Source organism: Herpailurus yagouaroundi, unplaced genomic scaffold (genome assembly GCF_014898765.1).
Source record: "Herpailurus yagouaroundi ecotype Mexico unplaced genomic scaffold, PumYag 186, whole genome shotgun sequence".
NCBI classification, from domain to species: domain Eukaryota; kingdom Metazoa; phylum Chordata; class Mammalia; order Carnivora; family Felidae; genus Herpailurus; species Herpailurus yagouaroundi.
The window spans coordinates 47347987-47370380 of NW_024412417.1; the positions used below are offsets into that span (position 1 = coordinate 47347987).

General features: G+C 57.5%; 1 protein-coding gene across 15 annotated transcripts in view; it reads right to left on the reverse strand.

Moving 5' to 3' along the window:
• The window catches only part of TSNARE1 (t-SNARE domain containing 1), a 156657-nt gene that overhangs the window by 124676 nt on the left and 9587 nt on the right, over nt 1–22394 (reverse strand). The window contains exon 1 of one of the 15 annotated variants that reach the window (XM_040494574.1): nt 15152–15478. The exons of 2 other annotated variants lie outside the window; for them this stretch is intronic. In XM_040494574.1, the coding sequence (XP_040350508.1) occupies nt 15152–15161 (10 nt within the window). In that variant the 5' untranslated portion in view covers nt 15162–15478. Of the gene's footprint in view, nt 1–10396; nt 12036–15151; nt 15479–22394 lie in introns of those variants that run through there. 12 more of the 15 variants (XM_040494573.1, XM_040494569.1, XM_040494570.1 and 9 more) reach the window with 12 other exon arrangements.

Here is a 22394-nt window from a genome sequence, read left to right on the forward strand (position 1 = left end):
GCAAAGGAAGCGGGGGGTGCCAGGGAACGCCCCAGCAACACGGCCCTGCCCCCAGGACAAAGCCCCTAGGCCCCAGAGGAGAGAACAGATGGACAGCAGGACGCCCCCAGGCCCTGGTCAGGAGAGAGCAGCGGACACAGCTCCAGGCTGGAGTCCAGCGGCCTGGACTCCAGGGCCGGTGCCAGGGCCAGGACAGGGCCGGCTCTGCCCCAGACGGGCTCCCGAGCAGGACATGACCTCTGCCTGCAGCTTCCTTCCATCGGCCTGGGGCCGTCAGAGGCAGGGGAGCCCCGAGACCCCGGCTGACCTTGCTGGCAGCAGACAAAGGACGGTATCTTCTAGACTGGGGTAGCCCTCAAGCTGAAGGGGACCCCAAGGATGGAGAGCAGGCGTCTGTCTTCTCAAGTGTAAAATGGGCAGCTGTCCAGCCCTCAGTGAGCTAAGCAAGGAGTGAGTTCACCTTTGGGCCTACATTCCCTGGACCGCTGACCTGCGCTGTGATGGGGACACAGCAAACTCAGCATCACACAGTCCCCCCTGCCCGTGGGGCCTCACGCTCCAGCTGGGCACAGACAAGGAAGGAGGCGGGAGACCGATGCACCATCATGGGGACCCTGCCTCGGTCCCACCCAGACTTCGCCCTGCCGACAGCCCTGGGGACCTGGCCCTCAGGCCTGGGCTCTGGCCTGGGGCGCTGTCCTTCACCTGAGTCCTCGCCCGTCTCTACCCTGCTGCCCCTCTCTTGCCCTTCTTCCCCACCCCTGCACAACCACAGCCCTGGTCGATCTGCCTTTCCAGGCAACACTGCACCCGCCCGCCCCTCCGGGACCCAAGTGGGCGTCGGGCCGCAGCGGCACCGGGACCCCCCGCCCCTCCCTGGACACATGGCGAGCCCTTCTCTGGGCACAGAGCCGGGCTGAGGGACAGGACCCAAGCCATGACCCGAAACGTGTCCAACACAGAGAGCGGCAAACGGGCGCCGGCTCCCTTCAGTGCCTGCCGCGTGAGGGGTCAGCAGGGAGGCGGGGAGGCTTCCTGGAGGAGGCAGGGCCGGGTAGAAGAAGAGCGTGGTACCAGGCGGTGCAGAAGGAAAGCTGGCCGGGGCCTCCCCCCACCGCCCGGACCGTCCTGCTGCGAACCACCTTCCGCTCACCTGGCCGCACGCCTGGCACGACCGAGGAGGCCCTCTGGGAGGGGACCCGAAGCCAGCGCTGCCCCACGCACGGCTCCGCCCGGGGCCCAGCCGCCAACCCCGGCCACGCCGCTCCAGGGAGGCAGGAGCCCCAGAGCTGCGTTGCTCAGAGACCGCAGCGCTGCCCCCGGGGAGGGCAAGGCTGGAGGCTGTGACGGCGATGCCCAGTCCCGCCCACGCTGCTCCAGGCAGAGGCCGGGCAGCCCCGGCTTGCCGATCGGGCAGGTGGACACCACGAGTCAGCCCAGGGGAGCAGCGTCAGGCTGGGCCGCTACCCTCTACGCCCGCGCTTCCCTCGACGGACTGCTGCCCGTGGGCCCCCCAAAATGCCTGTCTCACCAACGTGCCCTCACGGGTGCTGCAGAAGCCAAGCCGGCCTGGAGACCCTGGGCGAAGGCCACGACGTCACAAGACCCGGCTACCCAGCACGCTCGGCCGATCCGGGCACACCCAGCACCAAGACAGGAGCGTCACACAGGCAACGTCTGGGACGCGTCTGGAGTCACAGGCAGCCTTGCTTGAGGACGGACGTCTACCGTGCGTCCGCGGCAGGGGTGGGGTCACCTGTGCCGGGTACTCCCTGACCCAACCCAAACCCCAATTTTTAAGATGACAACACTGAACGCACAAAGAGAAAGTGACTCACTCCAAACCACAGAGACAGGCAGGACCTGGGAGCCAGCCGCCGGCCCTCGGCACCCTCCCCCGGCAGCAGCAGGAGGATACCTCCCCTCAGCCTGTTTCACCTCTGCCCAGCAAGCTTCCCCTCCCCAGGGAGCTTGGAGTCTCCCGTTCGGATTCAGGTTTCAACATGCACAGGCCTGTGCGGGTCGATGTCACCACAGGCATGGCCGTGTGTGTGTGTGTGTGTGTGTGTGTGTGTGTGTGTGTGTGAGAGAGAGAGAGAGAGAGAGAGAGAGAAGCTCGTTACTTCCTCGCTTCGTCTCCCCACAGCAGGGAGCACACCCAGCACGCTGATCTTGATGCTAAAACACCATTCTTCCCCAAGAAGAACTCAGACTCCCCGGAGACACGGCTGATCCCAGGGCTGGGGCAGGGCAGGGAACAGATACACCGAGAACAGGGTGTTCCCGCTCGCTCGACAGAGCGGGAAGTGCTCCAAGGTAGGTGGGGACGTCACCAAAGGACGCGAGAACCGGTGGGAAGGCTTCCACCGCCACATCCGGGACAGTCTGAGCCCCAAAATAAGTAACAGTAACGAAGGATTACAATCATTGAACAAAATAAAAACCCACGGGTCCACACGGTCACAAATAAATAAATGAGGGAAAAAAGGAAAAGCTCCTCCTTCGAGCACAAAGCCGATAACGCAGAGGGGGTGGGGGAGGGGCGGCCGTCACGACCCTGATTCAGACAAGCGTGTCCAGGGTGCTACAGCTGCCGGGACAGGTCTGCTAAATGAGAGGCCAGTCGCACAGGCTCCAAGATCTTCCCCCAAGATACCTGCTAATTAAAAATGGAAAAACTGTAACTTTTCAGAGGCAGCTGGCAGACATCCCCTTAACCAAATGATCTAAGTGAACACGGTCACCGCGCACGGAGGAGCACGAGACAGCACCTCCGCGATCCCTCCTCCCCACCCCCGCGAGGGCCGCGAGAAACAGTAGAAACGACCAAACTGAGAAGCCGTCTACTCAATAACTGACCTGCCATCTTCACAAACACAATCTCGGGACACAAAGACCAAGGGATCGTCCCAGAGCAAAGGAGGCTGAAGACACGTCATCGCTTAAACTAACAGGCGGTCCTGGGTTTCTTTTGTAAGAAGGTGTTATGAGGACAATTCACAAGCTCTGCCCCGATGAACACGAACAAGATCCTGGGACGAGAGTTGCACCTGTGTTACTTTCCCGACTGGCACTGCCGCGCCGCGGTTGCGTAAGATGGCGTGTTTGAGGACCAGGGAGCATCCTGTCTGCCGCTCACCATCAAGCGGTCCATAAGGGAACACGTACGCGTGCGTGCACACACGTACACACGGAAGGACAAAGCCAAGGTGGGGAGGGGCACCGGGGTGCACACTGGATGTCTATCCATCTGGTAACTCTTCTGTAACCTAGAATTACCGTGCCCCAAAACTTTTAAGTTAAAAATGAAATTAGGGGCGCCTGGGTGGCTCAGTCGGTTGAGCGTCCAACTTCGGCTCAGGTCATGATCTCGCGGTTCATGAGTTGGAGCCCCGTGTCGGGCTCTGTGCCGACAGCTCGGAGCCTGGAGCCTGCTTCGGATTCTGGGTCTCCCTCTGTCTCTCTCTGCCCCTCCCCTGCTCATGCTCTCTGTCTCTGTCTCTATCTCTCTCTCTCAAAAACAAATAAATATTAAAAACCGGAAGAAAGAAGGAAAGCAGAGCACATGTACGTGAGTGAAGAAACGTGCCGTGTCCACGGACGGACGCTTGAGGCTGGGGAACTAAGGCACTGGCATCAGCGTGATCAGGTATTTTAAATGTGTCCGAAAACCAAGAAGCCCCTCCTATTTTAAGCACAATGCATTAAACAACTCTTAGGAGAAAAAAGAAAAAATACAAACAAAACTTTGGAAATTTCCAAAAAAGAACCAAAGAGTGAAAACATCGTACAAACACATGGTGGATAAGATACATTTAAAAGAGTGACCAGAGGAAAATCCACGACACTGAACGTTTCGTGAAAAAAGGTGAAAACGAACAAAATTCTTAGTTTAAGGGTTTGGAAAAAGCCATGCGTTTACCCACGCACTGCCAGCTAAGGTGCCCACCGCGCACGGCGCTCCGAGGGTGGAGGACGGTGTGGCAGGAATGACGTCGACTCTTGTGCCTGCCGTCCGTGTCCCCTCGGCTTGCAGCCGTCCTGTGACCACAGGCCCGGGGGGCCTGCAGCAGCTCACGCACAGGGGAGCCACGCGAAGGGAACCACGGAGAAGTGCGGTATCCCCAACACCTGCCTCCTGCCCGCCTTTGCTCTCCCGTGAGCTCCGTGGGCTGTTTCCACGTCACGTAAGCGCACGTCAGTTTGATTTCCTGTTATTTGCAGCCCAAGAAGTTCTAATGAATACATCCACCCTTAAAAAAAGTAAGTTAAAAAAAGCAATGAGATAACTCAAGAGTACCCAAAGAAACAACATAAATAAAAGCAAATATTAATGAGGTAAGAAATGGAAAACCAATAGATCTGACTTGTGAATCGAAACCCTATTTTCTCAACTACTGACAAAGGAGACAACCACTAACACGCTCAAGAAAAGAGGGAGGAAGCAGAGACATGTCATGTGAAAAGGTAGAAGGAAAGAACAGTCGCTGAAACAGAAAGAAGGTTACGGAATCGTAAGGCTCTGCTTTCCAACGTCTACGCGCCAGAGTGGTGCAACACAGACGAAAGGGGTTGTGTCTCCGGAAAGTGAGGTTCACCAAAAGCGCCCCACCTGAGACAGCCTGAACAGACGAATCTGGGGAGAAGAAATAGAGACCGTTATCATGAAGCCACCCCCACAAACCACCAGGGCAGATTCTGCCACGTTTCCAACGCTCCGTAAATTATTCCGGGGCGCTGACGATGGAGGGAAACTTCCCGACTCTCTTCGGTGAAGCACGTATGACACTGCTACCGAAACCTGATAAACGCGGTCCAAAAACAAATGGCGAACCGGTTTTGCGTTGATGTGAAAACACTGCATAAGTTACTAAGAAAACAAAGTCCAACCCCCCAGGTGTTTCTTCCTCCCTGAGTGCAAAGCATATTCAACGTTAGGAGCCTGCAGCCACAGCAGTGGACCAGAGGGAAGCCTACAAGCCGTCCACAGATGGCCACCAAACCCTTGACGGAAACAGAGGAGAACTTTCTGGAGATGATGAGGTCAGCGCCCCTTAGACAGAAGGCCCAGGAGAGGGCACAAGCACTGCCACGCCCAGCACCGCCCAACGCCGCTCCGGAGGCACCGGCCCACGCGGCCTGACGGCAGAGGCCACCGAGGGGCGACGAGGAAACGGAACGCACAGTCTCTTTGCCACCGACACGAGGGCATGTGTGTAAAACCCAGCCTGAATGCCGAAAGGCAAAGATGCGGGTGTTGCAGGGGGGTGCGAAATTCGCCATCAGAGGGCAGGACCCTCCACACACGGACGCCGGGGAGAGGACGGAGCGGCAAAGACACAGCACCGACGACGAAAAGGACAGGACACCCGGGAACACACGTGCAGGGACGAGAGAGGAACCGGGAAGCACGTCTAAGAGGAACCTGTAAATCACTCCAGGGGGACAGAGGGGCAGAACCGCTCCAGCAGAAAGACCCCCCCCCCCTGCTCCCGGATGGGACGACCCGGCCTCATGAAGATGTCCGCTGTCCCACCCCGATAAAAACCCCAGCGAGCTTCCTTAGGGAGCTCAGAGGCTGAGGGTGAGTGCGCGTGGAAAGGCAAGAGGAACAGACGATATCCAGGAAAACAGCAAACAACTAACGGGAAGGACCACTATCCCCAGACCCGACATCCTGAGAATGACAGGCGGGCAAAGGCCACGACACGGACGGATCTGGAGAACATTCTACGGGCAGAAAGGATCCGGCACGGAAACAACACGTGTGTGGTTCCACTTAGGAGACACGTCCAGCACGAGCAAATCCGTGGGAACAGAAAGCAGACAGGCGGCTGCCGGAGGCTGGGGCAGAGGGATGGGGACGGACTGCTCCTGGCTGTGCGCTTTCTTTTAGGCCGGCGAGAAGGTTCTGGAATGAGAGAGTGCTGACGGAGGCACAGCTCTGTGAACAGCCCGAAAACCGCTGGGCTATACGTTTCCAAAGGGTGAGCTTCAGGGTATGTGAATTCTCTCTCCGTAAAGCTAGTACAATAAACACCAGAGCGCTTCCAAAACTGCAACTCTGTGCGTGAAGACGTCAACCGACGGAATAAGGAAGTGTCGAGACAGACCCACGTACACACACACGTGCAGCAGACAAGAAATGGGGATTCTCAGCTCACCCGAGCGCAGGGAAGCTTCCTAGGCAGGACGCACAATTCCAACATCGTCAAAGGAAAGACCGCACACGGGACGGGCGCCCTGCCCTCTCCTCAGCCTCCGGGGTGCTGGGGGGACAGTGAGCCTGTGCAGAGGCCTCCGAACACTAACTAGTGAGCCTTCCTGCCACTTCCCTGCTGTCTCCTGTCAAGGCACACTCAGCGAGGCCACCCCGCGGGTGGGCCTGTGGGGTCTAAGCGCCCGCCCCTGCTTCTGCTTTCTTCCTGTTCTCTCCTCCGGGCCCCTTGGCCACTCAGGCCCCACCCCCTTCCTAGCACTTTCCTCCCTCACCTGTCTGCGGGGACGCTGGGCTCTCAAAAGACACGCGTGTGTGCGTGCGTCTGTTCTGGTGCCACAGGAAGGAGAGACGGGGAGACAGGAGGGCGGTGCCCAGGACCAGCTCCCTGGGAAGAGCCCCCTCCGGCCTTTGAAGCAGCTACAAGTCAGACCGGGCTGGTGTCCAGACCCTCCCCACCCCCTTCAGAGGTCAGGGCCCTGGGAGCCCAGGACCCGGCCCGGCCTCACACCAATGGGAGGCAGGGAGACGACAGGGACAACCCGGACCCTCCCCCCGACACCCACTCGACCCCCAACGTGCCCAAGAAGCCACAGCAGAGCGAATATAATTCAGTGACCGCCGCCCTCCTGGAGGAGGCCAGGGTGGGCCTCAGAGCTCACGCCGGGACTGTCCATCGGCCACCGTCCCCGGGACCTGCCTCAGGCTGCTGCGGGAGCCCAGGTCGGTGACAGGTGGGGACTCGGACATCAGGGACCCCAAGACCGCCACGCAGCAGAGGGCCTTGGCCCTGGAGCTCTGCAGGGCAAGCCCACCAACAGGTCCTGCTGCCACGCAGGGATCTGCCCCAGCACAGGCTCTTGGCCGCAGGCTGGCGCTCCAGAGACGAGCCACCAGGTTGAGCCCCGCAGGCACTGGGACCCCTGAGGCAGAGGCGGGGAAGCAGACAGACAAGAAGGAAGGAGGGAGGACTCAGCACACAGGGTGCACAACACAGCCCCGCAAGATGAAGCACCAGAAAGAGAAGCCAAACCTGGGCGGACTGGGTGGGGCCGGTCGCCGGGGACACGGCTTCTCAGCACGTCACTTCAGAAGCGGGAACTCCATGAACTGAGGCCCCTCAAGAATGCTCTCAAATGAAAACAGTTTGAAACGGGAAAGAGGTACTGGGAGAGGGGGCAGAAAGAGGCCAGATGGCAAAGGGGGACCCCCGGGGCCCCGTGCCCTGCCCGCAGGGGGCCTGGAAAGGCCTCTGTGGCTCGCAAACCCACCAGACCGTCACCGCACACAAGTGCACGCTGGACACAACCCGCGGCGCAGGCACCCAGACACGGGAGCTCCGGTCCCCTTTCTACCAGAAACACGGGTGCGAACACAAGGCGCGACCCGGGAACACCTCGCCTCCAGGGCCTGCCCAGCGGTGGCCCCCCCCACCTGGGTGGCGTTGCCAGAGGACAGCACACCTGGGGCCACGGCACACCGGGCCCCATTCTCCGTGCTCCAAGACATCTCTCGGGGCCGCCGGGCACCCACAGTGCACTCCGCCTCCGGGGCCCTGTGACAACATGGGTGACCTCCCAGCTGCTGCCCACCCTGTGCCTGTGGGGGGCAGGGACAGGTCAGGATCGCCACAGAGCAAGGCAGTGTGGGCAGCAGCAGGCCCGTCCCACCTTGCCTCTAGGCCCCTGCATAAGACATCCCCACCTGGGGAAAGAGGAAGGTGGGCAGGGGGAGGGGACAGGTGGAAGGGGAGAGGAAAGGGGGAAGGGGCAGGTAGAGGGGAGGGAGCAGATGGGGGGGGTGGGCAGGGGGAGAGGGAGAAGGGAGGGGAGGGGAAGGTAGACGGGGGTTGGCAAGTGGAGGGAGAGGTGGGCAGGGGGAGGGGGTGGGCAGGAGGAGGGGGAGGGGGCGGGCAGGTGGAGGGGAGGAGGCGGGTGGAGGGGAGGGGGCGGTGGAGGGGAGGGGGTGGGCACCCAGGCAGCACAGGCCCTGGGGCGGGCACCAGCTTCCTCTCTCCTCAGCATTAGCCAGGCAGGCCTGGTAGCAACCAGCCACAGAGCCACCCGCCGGGCAGTCCATGATGCGTCTCCGGCCGAGTCCCCGCCCCCACCAATCTGACAGCGCACGGGGCACAGTGTCTCACAGCCCTGATCCTGGAGAGAACACATCAGATCATTCACACGGAAAACACCATCGCACCCACCGGCCCATGTCACGATCCTGGCGGCACGGCCCCAAAAGCAGGAGCCTGCTTCCACCCCCAGCCCCCACTCCGGGGGTCCCACACGGGAGACACGGCTCGGTCCCTACCAAGCCCAGGCCCAGGCCACAGCAAAGGAAGAACAACGTGTGGACGGAAGAAGGGAGGAGGGGGTACCCCAGGCGGGAGGCTGGTGACCAGCTCCCTTTTTACAGGACAGCCCCAGGCCCAGGTCCCCACGTGTCACTCGCCAGCCTTGTGACAGGACAGAGCCGCTCCTGTCCCCGCTGTGTGCACTCGGCGTCCCGCAGAGCCGCCCAGGAGTGAGTGCGGGACAGCGAGACAGGCTCAGCCACCGGGGCCACAAGGAGCGCCCGTCCCTGCCATCCCTCACAGGGAGACCTGAGTCCTGGGGAAGGTGCAGGGACAGGACAAGTTGAGGACCAGAGGCCCTGCCACCCGCAGGGTGCAAATGAGGAACGCACAAACCCACCAGCGGACACTCCAGCTGACAGTCCACCTGCCCTGGGGAAGCAGCGGCTTCAGGCGGCCCCGTCAGGACCCAGGCTGGGCAGGGGCGCAGCCGCAGACCAGGGTCGAGGAGAAGTGACTGCTGAGCTCACAGCCACCCGCAGGGGCCCTGCCCGACCGCCTTCCTCAGCGAGGACTCCAGGCACACGGAGCGATGGACGGATGGGGGGACGGAGGGACGGAGGGACGGATGCTCACTGGAGTTCACACAGGCGCCAAGGAAGGGGCCCTCCCCTCCCGGAGCTCACCCCTCCCCCCACTAGGCCACAGTGTCCTCCCTTACCCCGTGCTTGACACACCGGTGAGCACAGAAGATCCAGAAGACACCAAGCCAACTGGTTCCTCATCTAAAACCTAAACAAAGCCAATCCACAAGGACCAAAGGGTTGAGGATTTAAAAGAATTTTTTTAATGTTTATTTATTTTGAGAGAGAGAGAGAGAGAGAGAGAGAGCATGAGCAGGGGAGACACAGAATCAGAAGCAGCTCCAGGCTCTGAGCTGTCTGCACGGAGTCCAAAGCGGGGCTCAAACTCACGAACCATGAGATAGTGACCTGAGCCAAAGTCGGACGCTCAACCGCCTGAGCCACCCAGGCGCCCCAAGATTTTAAAAACGTATTAAATATAGAACATTAGGGGCACCTGGGTGGCTCAGATGGTTGAGCATCTGACTCTTGGTTTTGGCTCAGGTCATGATCCCACAGTCTGGGGATCAAGCCCCACGTTGGTGCCTGCTCGAGATGCTCGCTCTCTCTCTCTCCCTCTGCCCCTCCCCTGTACTCACTCGTTCTCTAAAATAAAAAAAATAATAATAAAATAAAAAATAAAAATAAATAAAAGATTAAAGCAACCCAAAAGACACATCTCAGAAATACAAAAGTAATGTTAAACACACACACGCATACACACACAAGAAAACACATTTGGCAGCGTATTACATTTAAAAAAGATTTTGTAAATCAAAATGCAACAGCGGCAAGTTTAAAAGGCAGCAACGCTAGAAAGACCCGCACCACAACGGGACAGAGGCTGCTCACGCTCACACGTCAGGCACCCCTACAAACTGATCTTTAAACACATTCGAGGGTGATGAAAACCAGCCAGGATGTGTGCAGAAAACCCAAAGAAGAAACGTGCACGGCCCAGCCACCCGAGAAACAAGCCCGGGGGAAACCACAGGCGGGTGGGTCAGTGTCCCCACGGGGGAAGAGACAAACCCGCACCCGCCCTCCAGAAGATGGTGGGCCTGCAGACACAGGACACCCGGGGACGTCGCGTCACACACGGGAAGCCAGACCACGGAGAGTTCACGTGGTACGACACCACGAATGTGAAATTCTAGAACAGGCAGCGCTCGCGTCTGGTGCGGGGGGACCTGCCGGTGGGCGGGAACGTTGACCACGGCGGCGGTGGCGGTTTCACGGGCGGACACAGCCCTCAAAACTCACCACACCCAGCACAGGAGAGCTGAGAGCGTCGCCGTCCGTCAGCTCCGTCACGGTCAAGGCAGCGCGTGGAAGAGGCGGATGAGACCGCCACCCTGGCAGATGAAGCGGGACAGCTGTGAACGCCACAGAGAGCCACGCGAGGGCAGATCCCACTTCTACGAAATGTCCAGGACAGACGAGCCTATGCGGACAGATGCAAACCAGGGGCTGGCAGGTGGATGAGAGACAGGAACGGGAGTGACTTCTGTGGGCCAGGGGTTTCCATCTGCAGGGGTGAAAGCGTCCGGCAACCACAACCCGTGAGTGTGCTACAGCCGCTGAAGCGCACGCGCTAAACAGGTGCCCTGCAGGGGGGCAAATCATACGTCTAGGCGGTCACAGAACTGTTCGGAGCTCTGCGGCTGAGTGGCAGGTCAGGGGAGGCCGTGGGCACATGAACCTCGCTTGGGTCCCAGCACCCAGGGTGTGAGCTGCTCGGGCTTTCCGAGTTCTCTGCCAGGCACACGTCGCTTCTTATTTTCAGGAGAAATAAAACGAATGCCCTCACTTAACCAGGCACACACATCAGCGCTCCTGGGCTGGGCAACAGGGCAGGACAACAGGGAGGACAGGACAGTTTGAGGGGCTGGAGGGCGGCGGTATGCACAGGCATCCGGGCCATGGCATGGGTCAGCCTTGGTCACGGATGCGTCCCCGGGGCCGGAGCGGCGAGCTCGAGTCCTTGTGCTGGCTGAGGGACCCCTGGCACTCCAGCACTGGGCACAGGCTGCCCGGTGCCCCAGGAGCTGCCCCGGGCAGCAAGGATCTGGAGCAGCCAATATGTGGTTCGACGTAGTGCGAACCTCTGCAAATGGCCCGCCCCGTGTTGTTCATCTCTGCTCCCTGGGAAAGACGTTCACTGGGGACACTTGGTCCCCACCCAGGCCACGGCCTGGCCCAGGATGAGCCCAGGCTGACCCCCGATTTGGTCACCAGCGGCAAGTGGCTGGGCCACATGGTGAGTGGCCCACGGCCGGTGCCCCATCTCAGCCACTTCTGCGTCACTGGCACCTGGCCCACTCCGTAAATGTCTGCAGATGAGTTATTCCCTCCCGCAGCCGGGTGCCGGGGCCATGAGGCACCAAGGGAGCCAACTGCTGGCCGGGCCCAGGTGTCCGCGCCTTCTCCTTCCCACACCCAATGCGGCCTCCAAACGGGAGCGGGGGCACCCGTGGTGGAGGTCAGGGCGTACGCAGGGCTCGGGGCTGGCGGCAGTGTTAGGGAGCAGAGGCAGGGAGACTGAGGGCTGGCGCTTTCCTTCTTTTCCTCCACGAGGTTTTCCTGACAGTAAGAGCGTGGACACAACCACCTTGATGCGACAGGCCCGACGAGACCTTCCCAGACGTTACCACCCGACTCATTCCCACGAGGCAGGCGCAGCCATCACGCAGGTCCTGGCCACAGGAGACCCTTGGTGGAGGCCCAGGGGGTAGAACTTGCCCCAGACCACCAGGCAACTGGGCAGAAGCGGGTCCCCCAGCCGTCTGTCTGCCAAGGTGGGCCCGTGTGTGTGGCCAGGGGGTGGCTGCCGGCTCCCACGGATGCTGCCGCCTCAGGCCGGCCGGCCGGAACCCAGAACCCCTCCCCGAGGGGAGGTGTTGGGGAATCGTGACTACTGATGTTCGTTTCCTTCCGCGGGAGAGTTGGCTGCGGGCCAGAGCGAGTCCCCTCCCACGGGGGACCTGGGCACACACCCTCACCTCTCTAAGGTGCATCTGGGCGCAAAGACCCGGAGTCAAAGAGCCCCAGTTCATGCTCTCACCCAGTCTCAGGCCACCATCCCCCTGACCGATTTCTGCCCTCCCCCCCCACCCCCACGCCCGGGCCAAATGCTCGGCCCCACGCACATGTGCGCCCGTGTGCACCACAGAGCCAGAGGCAGAGGAGGCCAGCTGGGGGAGCTGCGATGGCACGCCTCGGAGCGTTGTTATAGCAACGTGGACTCCGCGTCACGCAGAATGCCAGCCAGGCACCCCAGGCACCTCGCGGAACAGCGCCCAGAACGGGCCGCGGAGCAACAGAATGGCTGACGGCACCAAGGGGCGGTCAGGACACCAGCCGAGCACGCCCTTCTCTGTCTCCACCTGCCGCGCCGCCCCCGCCCCAGCCCTCGCTCCCCTCTCCGGGAAGGCCACGGGAGGCCGGCCCACCGCCCAGCTGCCTGCCCCACCAGCGGAGCCCTCGCCCAGGATGGTGGCAGCAAAGGAGCAAGGAGGCAGCCTGAGTCACAGGGGTGGGGGCGGAGCCATCCACACAGCTGCGCGAGGCCCAGAGACTTCTGGCGGGGGTGGGGGCAGGCAGCGGGGGCAGGGTCGGAGCGGGGGCTGGGCGTGGGCACAGCTGGACCGGTCACCATCTAACCCTCGGACCCACGGCAAGGGAACCTTAACTGTCATACTTCACGGCTGGGAAACTGAGGCTCGGGGAGAACAAGAACTTGCCCAGGAAGCCCTATCAGAGGCCAAGGCAGGATCCAGACCCAGGTCCCTGTCCCGCCAAGGCCTGTGTTGGCCCCACCCCACTGGGCCTCCGCCATCGGACCCGACCGTCAGGCTGCAGCTCAAGCCATTCCGGGGCGTCACACCCCAGCTCTCCGCACAGAGGCCAGTGAGGGAAGGACAGCCAAAGCACCAGGAAGAGCTTGCCGGCAGGACAGCACAGCCCCAGGACCCCTCTGTGTGGGACCAGGCGCGGAGGGGCGAGTCCACCGGTCACAGGGAAAGGGGGCAAGGGCACACAAAAACCTCACTCGTGACGGCACCCCCTGTATGACCCCGTGCCCGGAGCACCTTCCCCCTCAGGGAGGGAGGACGCAGGGCGCTGGGGGCACAGTGAGGAAGCCCTGTGTAGGGGGAGCAGGGGAGACGCGGGACGGGGCCTTCTCCCAGCAGGCACCGTCACCACCACCAGCACCGTCAACGCCATATGTGTCCAGCTTCACCTCCAATCCCGCTGTCCCATCACACTGTCCCAGCAGGAGCAGCCCCACAGCAGCAGGACCGCCAGGAAACACCCCCGGCACTGCCACCTGCCATCACCCCCACTGCAGTGTCCTGTCCTCCCATGAGCCACCAGCCCCAGGGCCACCGCCCAGGCCATCAGCACCCCTCCTCGCCTGCAGCAGGGATGGGAGGCTGGTGGCACTTTGTCTGTTGTTTTAACGGGAGGAACTTCAGCAGGGTACCAGCTGAAGAGCAGAGACCTGTGCTGCTGGAGGGGGCAACGGCTGCAACAAGGTGTCAGGGAAGATGGCAGGGGAAGTGGGGCTCCCCTCTTTACAGATGGCAGAGTTAAATCACAGAGGGGTGCCACCACTCGCCCAGGGTGGCAGGCAGCAGGCACAGGCCAGGGCCCCTAAACCCACACTCTTCACCACAGCACTGAAAACACAGACCCACCCAAGAGGCGTCTCCTGGTGAAAGGAGAGCTCTCCCTCACCCCCAGCCCCCAGCAATACCCCACAGCCCTCCCCTGACTGCACGCCCCAGCTGCTCGTACCGAGTGCCAGGCCAGTGGCTCTGACACCAGGACAGACCTGCACCTCCAGCCACTTGCCCCTGGGGTCTGGGGTCTGCAGGGAGGAGGCATCCCTGTGGGCAGGAGGGGCTGCCCGGGACGGAGGCACCCCCACTTCCGAGGCTCCCACAGGGACACCCTGGAGCTGTCCACGGTGCTGACTGAAACAGGCCCACTCAGCTCCCAGCCCCCACAGGGCCAGCCTCTCCAGCCTGGAGCTCAGCCCTGCAGGGCTGGTGGCCCTTCTGTCATGGCAGAAGGGGGCCGGGGTGTGGATGAGTCCTACGTGCCAGCACCGGAACAGGCACGGGAACCACACCGACCTGTTTTCCTTCCCACAGTCTGGATCACTGAATACAAGGAAATGAACTGAGCATAGTTTTTCCTATTTCCTCCCAGAAATCACATTACAATGGTGAGGAGAATGACCCTCCCCCCACCAAAAGGTAATCAAACAAAAACCTTAAAACTAACTGAACACTTCATATTCAGAGGAAGTAAGAAATAACTACAACACAGGAAAAACCCACAAAGAGCAGGTGAGCTGAGCAGAGTCCTCACAGGAGGAAGTGCAGGGAATCAGAGTGGCGGGGGAGGGGGGGAGCAGCGCAGGGGCAGGTCTCGGAAGGACCTCACGTTCCCTGAACACCACAGACTAACCCTGAGTCACTGAGAACAGAGCCAGGCAAGGAGGGATGTCAGCGGCAGCCCGAGAGGCCGGTCGGGCTATGTCAGCACAGCAGCCGTGACTATGGGGAGAAGTGCCCAGATGGGTGGCCTGCGGGCACAGGCTGCTCCCCTCTAGGCACCCCCTGCCCCACCTCTCTGAGAAGGGGGTAGGGAGAGTCTTACGAGGACTGATCCAGGGAAAAAAAACAATTTGTTCCAAAATGAACAATAAAGTCCCAAGAGCCAAAACAATACTGAAAAAGAACAGAGTTGGAGGCCTCATACTTCCTGATTTTAAAACTTACTACAAAGCTACGGTCATCAAAACTGTGATGTCGGCATAAATGTCGGCATAAAGACGGACACACAGACCAGCGGCAAAGACCAGAGAGGCCAGAAACAGACCCTCACGTATGCAGTCGAGTGATTCCAACCAGGGTCCAGGACCACTCAACAGGGAAGACCAGTCCCTTCAGCACACGGCTGGGAAACTGGACATCCGCACGCAGCAAAACAAAGCTGGACACTTACCTAACCCCATACACAAAATTAGCGCAAAAAAAGATCAAACATGGGAGCCGAAGTCTAAAACTCAAGAGAGAAACACAGAGCAGCAGTTCCGTGGCACTGGACGTGGCCATGGCTGTTCAGTGTGGCACCAAAAGCACAGGAAAAAGAAGAAAAAAAAAAAAAAAGATGAATCAGACGCCATCAAAATTAAAGACTCTTGTGCATCAAAGCACACGATCAGCAGCGTGAAGAGGCAACCCACAGACCGGGGACACACGTTTGCCAGGCACGTCTGATAAGGGATTAATACTGAGCATATAAAGAAACCTCCTAAAACTCAACAACAGAAGGTCCAGTCCTATTACAAATGGGCAAAGGGCCCCGCACAGACATTCCCTCGGAGAAGACGTGTGACGCGGACCCACGCTCAGCATCGTGTGTCAGAGAAACGCAGGCCACGGCCACAGCGAGGTGCCACCTCACACTCGGAAGGACGGCTACTGTCAGAACAACCCGGGAAGCAACAAGAATTGGAGAGGATGTGCAGAAAGGGAACCGCATGCACTCCCGGTGGGTGTGCAAATTGACAGCATTCCCACGTGACCCAGCAGCGCCACGTGTGGGCAGATACCTAAAGGAATTGAAGGAAGGGACGGAAACCACGTTGGCAGTGGCCAGAACACGGAAGAAACTCAAGTGTCTGTGGACAACGGGGGGACAGATGTGGTCCCTCCACCGCGCTACTGCTCAGCCTTGAAAAGGAAGGAAATCCCGACCCTCCAGCACAGATGAACCTGGAAGGCACGGTGCTAAATGCAAACAGCCAGACACCAAAGGACAAAGGCTGTGTGACTTCACCAGTAGGAAGTCCCCGGGGGCCTCGGGTTCTGAGACAGGAAGTAGAACAATGGAGGCACGGGCTGGTGGGGCGACGGGAGCTGGTGTACAACGGGGACAGAGCTTCAGTTTGGGAAGAGGAGAGTTCTAGAGGTGGACGGTGGTCGTGGCTGCACAAGCTTATAAATGCATCGAATGCCACAGAATGATACACTTAAAAGTGGTTGGAGTGGGTGGCGCCTGGCGGGCTCTTGATCTCAGGGTCATGAGTTCAAGCCCTACACTGGCTGCAGAGTTCACTTTAAAAAAAAAAAAAACGATTATAATGGCAAATTTTATGTTATGTATATTTTACTAGAATAAAAAAAAAGATTTTAAAACTTTTTTAAAAAAGACCAGTGAAAGAATTGCCCAGCATTGATACAGACACTAACGAGGTGGGGGTGAGGGACAAAGAATAGAGCAGGGACACCTGCCAAGAGGTGAGGGACACCCACACACCCCACACGAAGCAGAGCAAAGCCCTGAACTGCAGAGTCGCAAGCACTTGTCCCTACGTGGGAAGTCCACAAGCAGAGTTGCAAGAACTGACTCAGAAAGAGAGAGAGAGAGTCTCAGCCCAGAAAACAAAGACAAGGGTCACAAAGGACAAAGACAAGAGAGGTGACCCGCTGAGGACAAAAGAAAGACATGACAGCCTCAGGAAGAAAACAAGATGGGCAGGCCCGGGCGCCCTCCGAGGGAGGAGACCAAGGAGGGGCCTCTACAGGGCGTGCAGAGGACAGAGGGTCCCTTCAACACGCACGCGGCGCCCCAGCCCAGAAGCACCGTCTGAACACGCGGGCCCCACCCATCAGCCATTCTGAAAAAGCAAGTGCAGGGCAACCCTCCGCCTTCGGGGGGGGCCAACGAGAGCATGATGAGAAGGGCGGGGAGCACCAAGCAAGCTTCCCCATAGGTGCAAGACAGACAGACGTGGGGCTGGAGAGACAGACAGAAGGCAAACCACACAGGTGAGTGTGGAGAGGGGATGGAGGAGGAAGGGGACGGGAAGGGAGGTGGGCGAACCAGGTCCTCACCTGGGCAGGAAGAGCTCCGAGGCAGAGGACAGACAGACCGCCGACGCTTTCGCGACAAGTACAAGTAATAATGGCACGAAGGTAGAGCTGAGGAAGGGAACCCACTGTGCTGACCACACCCGAGTGAGGAGAAGAAAATAACAAGGCGCATCATCACAGCCACGACTCGCGGAAGGGGTACTTGTTCCTCGCTGCCGTCGAGCGAGGACCGCGGACTTGACGGCAGACCAGACAGAGCCGCGGTCTCAGTTTCTGCAGGTCAGGAGTTCGCCCGGCCGCCTGCGGCTCTGGGAGGCGGCTGAGACCCCTGGCTGAACACGGGTCCGTGCGGCCACAGGGCTGCGGTCAGCTGGTCAACCCTGGGCCAGAGCCCCACCCCCCCTCCGGCCCTGCAGCACAAGTCCTTCTCACTCTCAGACTCTCTCACTTCTCCCTGGACAAAGTCCTCTGCTTTTAAGGGCTCAAGGAATCACTTTGAGCCTACCCAGATAATCCAAGATCAACTCTTCCTTTTAGGGACCACAACCTTAATTATACCTGCAAAGTCCCTTTCTGCCATAACACACTCCCAAGTTTCATGGCTTAGGGTGGCTCCACAGGGTTGAAGGGTCGGGGGGTGCGAAGACAGGAGGAGATAATATTCTGCTTGACACAGAAGGTACTTAATAAGGCGGTCCCCACACACAGAGCGCTGATGGCATTACGTGAGGCAGCAAAACAAAGGGAACCCTTACGGCAGATACAGACTCTGCCTAAATGTCAGAACCATACAGAGTTCAAAAACTAAACAGAGAAGAAAAACCCACCAGAGAGTAGAAGACGTCAAACACACACACACACACACACACACACACACACACACAGAACATGAGAACTTAAATCAAATATAATTGATCTACCAACTATCGTACGTTAGTTTACCTTCTCCGGTGAAATTAAAAACAAAAAAAAGATTCTCAGATCGGATCACACAGCCAAATCCAACTTCATGTGGCACATAAGAGACACATCTGAGGTCCTTCAAAAGGGTCAGGAATAAAAGGATGTGCAAAGGCATACCAACAAATACAAACTAGCAGAAGCGCCATTTGTCACGACCCGAACGCAGGCAACACAGAAATGGGACGGAGAAGGGCACTTCATGATACTAACAGGTGCAATTGAGAATAAAAATAAAATAGTTTTAAATAGCTGTGCCCCACGCCACACAGCAGCCAACATTCACAGGAGAGACAGGGAGAAAGAGACAGAAATGTGCCGACGGCAGAGACCACGATTCACTCGCCTTGGTCCACGGCAGAGCCAGCGCACAGGAACCAAGGGGACGTGTGACCCAAATGACATGGCTGAGGCTGTGTAACTGACTGGTACACACATCAGCCTCCATACATCCAGGTTCGAAAACAGAGCCTCTTTCCGAGCACCTGTGACACAGTGACAAAAACAGACTCCACATTAAGGCCACAAGGGAAACTGCATAAAACCCAGAAAGTCCAAAAGGGAACAGTCCGTATTCCCTGATCAAAATGCAACTAAAACTTTCGTTAATGACAAAACCAATGACTCAAAAGGCACGTCACTTGGAAATTTTACACCTTGTTCCTGAACGATCCTTCGACCAAACAGGATAACATAAGCCAAAATCACAGAGCTTCCAGCAGTGATGATACAGAAAACATATTTGATCAGAACTTAAGAAAAAGCTCTTCCACACGAAACACTTTTTGGAAAAGAACATAAACAAATGAATCAAGCACACAAATCAAACACCGAAGAAAACGGGACGACCTGAAAAAAAGCAAAGGAAGTTAACTGTAAGCGAAAAGCGATGAGTTACAAGGCAGAGAAGCAGAAAAATGAACTTAACGAAAACATCTTAAAGCCGAAATCTGTGGAGAACAGTGACAGTGATAAAAGAATCACTGCAGTCGGCCCTTGAACAAGGGGTGTCCGGACGTCAGGAAGGCTTCCAGCCAGCAGGCGGCCATCTCTGGCCAAGCTTCTGGGGAGGCGCAGGCTACACACAGATTTCTGACCGTGCAGGGCGACAGTGAGCCCACCCCCCACTGTGTTCAACGGCCAAGTGTAGCAGCTAACCCAACCAAGCAGCGGTGGGAGCAAACGGGAGGGAAATAGCCCCAGAGACCAAGAAAATTAAAAGACTCCTAAGAGACCATTTTCCTCGAGTGTACGTGAATTAATCTGGCAGCCTGGATGAGACTGATACTTGTCTGGGAACACGTGTGCGATTTAGAAGACTGACCCCAACAGAGAAAACTTAAAAAAGAACTCTCTTTCTTAAAACGGAAACAAAACAAACTAACAAAAAGCCCAGCCCCCTCCCCCACAAGCTTCACAGGGGAACTCTACTTGCCCCGTAAAGACCTCGTCATTCAAAATAAAAATAATAAAAAGTGAAAAGACCACATAATTCAATGCTATCAAACTATTCTTGAGAGCACACAAGATTTCTTTTTTTTTTCTCTTTTTAATGTTTACTTATTTACTTTGAGGGGGGGCGAGAGGGAAAGAGAGAATCCCAAGCAGTCTCCGTGCCATCAGAGCAGAGCCCAACACGGGGCCCGACCCCACGAACCGTGAGATCACGAGCTGAGCCGAAATCAAGAGTTGGAGGCTTAACGGCCTGAGTCCCCCAGGCGCCCTGAGAACACCGAAGATTCCTAAGTGACCTTCAGGAAGCAAGCGCAGCACTGGTACCAAACCCCGAAGAAGGCGCGGATCCACCTTACTTGTAACGAGCAGCACACGGACGCTGAAGTAAACGAAAGCAGAAGCACCGGGCGGCCCTTACGCCATTACGTATCAGACCACGCGAGGCACGTCCACCGGGTCAAGAGCGCGCCACCCTCGGCGACGCCACCGGTATGAGGTCTTACGTTTACGTATCCGAGGAGAGAAGTGCTGCGATTGTGCCACACATGATCTTCAGAAAGGGAATTGACCAATTTCAACGGTGATTTTTGCTTCAAAAGAAAAAAACACAAGAGAAAGGACGGGCTCTTCCTGGGCTCGTGACACATTTGTACCTTACTCCAAAAGCCACGCCTACCAGGCGCCGATGACAACCGCAGTTAGTCACGGTAACAGTGCGGGAACCGGCCCCCACGACTGGTAACAGGCAGAACCCAGGGACGAGACTGGAGAGGGAGGGGTACACGGCACCGCCTGCTCTGCCTGGACACCTGAGAACCCACGATAACCACACTAAACCACAGGAGGGCCCAGCGAGGTAGCAGGGGACCGAGTTTTATGCAGATACCGACAGGATTCGCACACACTCACGCAGACAGAGGACAGCACGGAAAAGGCTCCTCGCGGTAAAAAGGCCAAAACTTCCTGCAAAGAAAGCGCGGCGATGCTGAAGAAGAACGCAAAAGGGGACCAAAACGAGTGGGAAGATAAGCCACAGCTCGAGCGGAAGTCTCGGGATCACAAAGATGTCACTCTCCCGAGTCAACTTACAGCTTCACCACAAGTCCAACCTGAAACCAAGCTAAAACCAAGCTGGGTTGGGGGTTCTGAGTGCGTGCGCGCGTGTTTGGTGGACGGGCTGGGCAAACAGACAAGCTAATTCAAAGTCCACGTGAAGACAATCCTAGAAAACGCCTCCCACAATTAGGACAGACGAGCACTGTGTTCTCAGAGATGTGAAAACACACAGTAAGGCGTCAGTAACTGAAGCAGCGTCTACATCTGCACACGCGGACAAGGGAACAGCTCGCAGAAAACAAACACCGTCGACTCAACAAAGAGCAAAGAGTTGGGAGACATCACACGCCTGGACTTCAAAATACATCACAAAACCACAGAAGTTAGAACAGTAGCAACTAGCATGCAGACAGACATACGGACCAACACAACAGAGAGCCCAGGAATAAGCCCACACAGCCAACTGACCTTCGACACGCGTGCCGAGAACACACGGCAGGGAAAGGACAGTCCCTTCCACAAAAGGTGCTGGGAGCACTGAAGCCACACATGCAAAAAATGAAACTGGAGCCCATCTTACACCGTGCACAAAACCAACTCAAAATTAAAAATGCAAAGGTTTATAAGACCCAAACTGTAAAACTCCTAGAAGAAAGCCTAGGGGGAAGCTTCATGACATCGGTCTCGGCAACGGCTTCATGGAGCACAAGGCGACAAAAACAGAGAAATGTCACTTCATCAAACGAAGAGGCGTCTGCAGACCCAAGCAAACCGTCAACAGAGTGAGAAGGCACCCAAGGAATACGACGTGTGCAAGCCAGAGATCTGATGAGGGGCTAATCTCCAAACCATACGAGGAAATGCTACAGCTCAACAGTAAAAGATAATAACATAACTCAATTATAAAACGGGCTGAGGTGTTTCCGATTCTGTGTCTCCCTCTCTCTCTGCCCCTCCCCCATTCATGCTCTGTCTCTCTCTGTCTCAAAAATAAATAAGCGTTGAAAAAAAAAATTTAAAAAAAAAAAAAAAAACGGGCTGAGGACTTGAACAGACATTTCTCCAAAAAGACATACAAATGGCCAACAAATATGTGAAAGAATGCTCAACACCACTAATTACCAGGGAAATGGAAGTCAAAACCAGTATGAGATACTACTTCGCGTCCGTCAGGATGACCATCAAAAAACCAAAAGCTAACAAGCGTTGGGGAGGATGTAGAGAAATTGCAACCTGTACACACGGTTAATGCAAAACAGCACAGCCACTGTGCAAAACAGCGTGGAGCTTCCTCAAAAGAATAAAACTAGAACTACCAAATGACCCAGCAACCCCACGTCTCCGTATTTACCCAAAAGAACTGAAATCAGGATGTCGCAAAGAGAGGGTAGCACTCCCATGCTCACAGCAGCACCGTTCACAGGGGCCGATACAGAAACCACCTCCACACCCATCCACAGAGAAACGTCACCTCCATGCCATGGAATGTTATTCAGCCTCGAAAAAGAAGGAAGGTCTGTAACACGCGCCAGCACAGATGAGCCGTGAGGACACTGTGCTCAGTGCCATCGGCCAGTCACAGGACAAAGACCGCACGACGGCATTACATGACGCATCTGAACCAGCCAAATTCACGGAGTCAGGGGCACGGCGGCCGGGACTGAGCGGAGGGGGAAACCGGGAGCTGCTAATCAATGGACACAAAGCTTCGGTCGAGCGAGACGAGTACGGCCGAGAGATGGGCTCTACGACACCGTGCCTCTGGTGAGCAACACGCTTCGTACACCTGCGTTTAGGACAGCAGGCTTCGCGCTGAGTGTTCTCGCCGTTAGGAAAAAACACACCTTTAAGAAAAACCTAAACAGAGATGGGAATTCAGGGCATGACTAAGCTAGAAC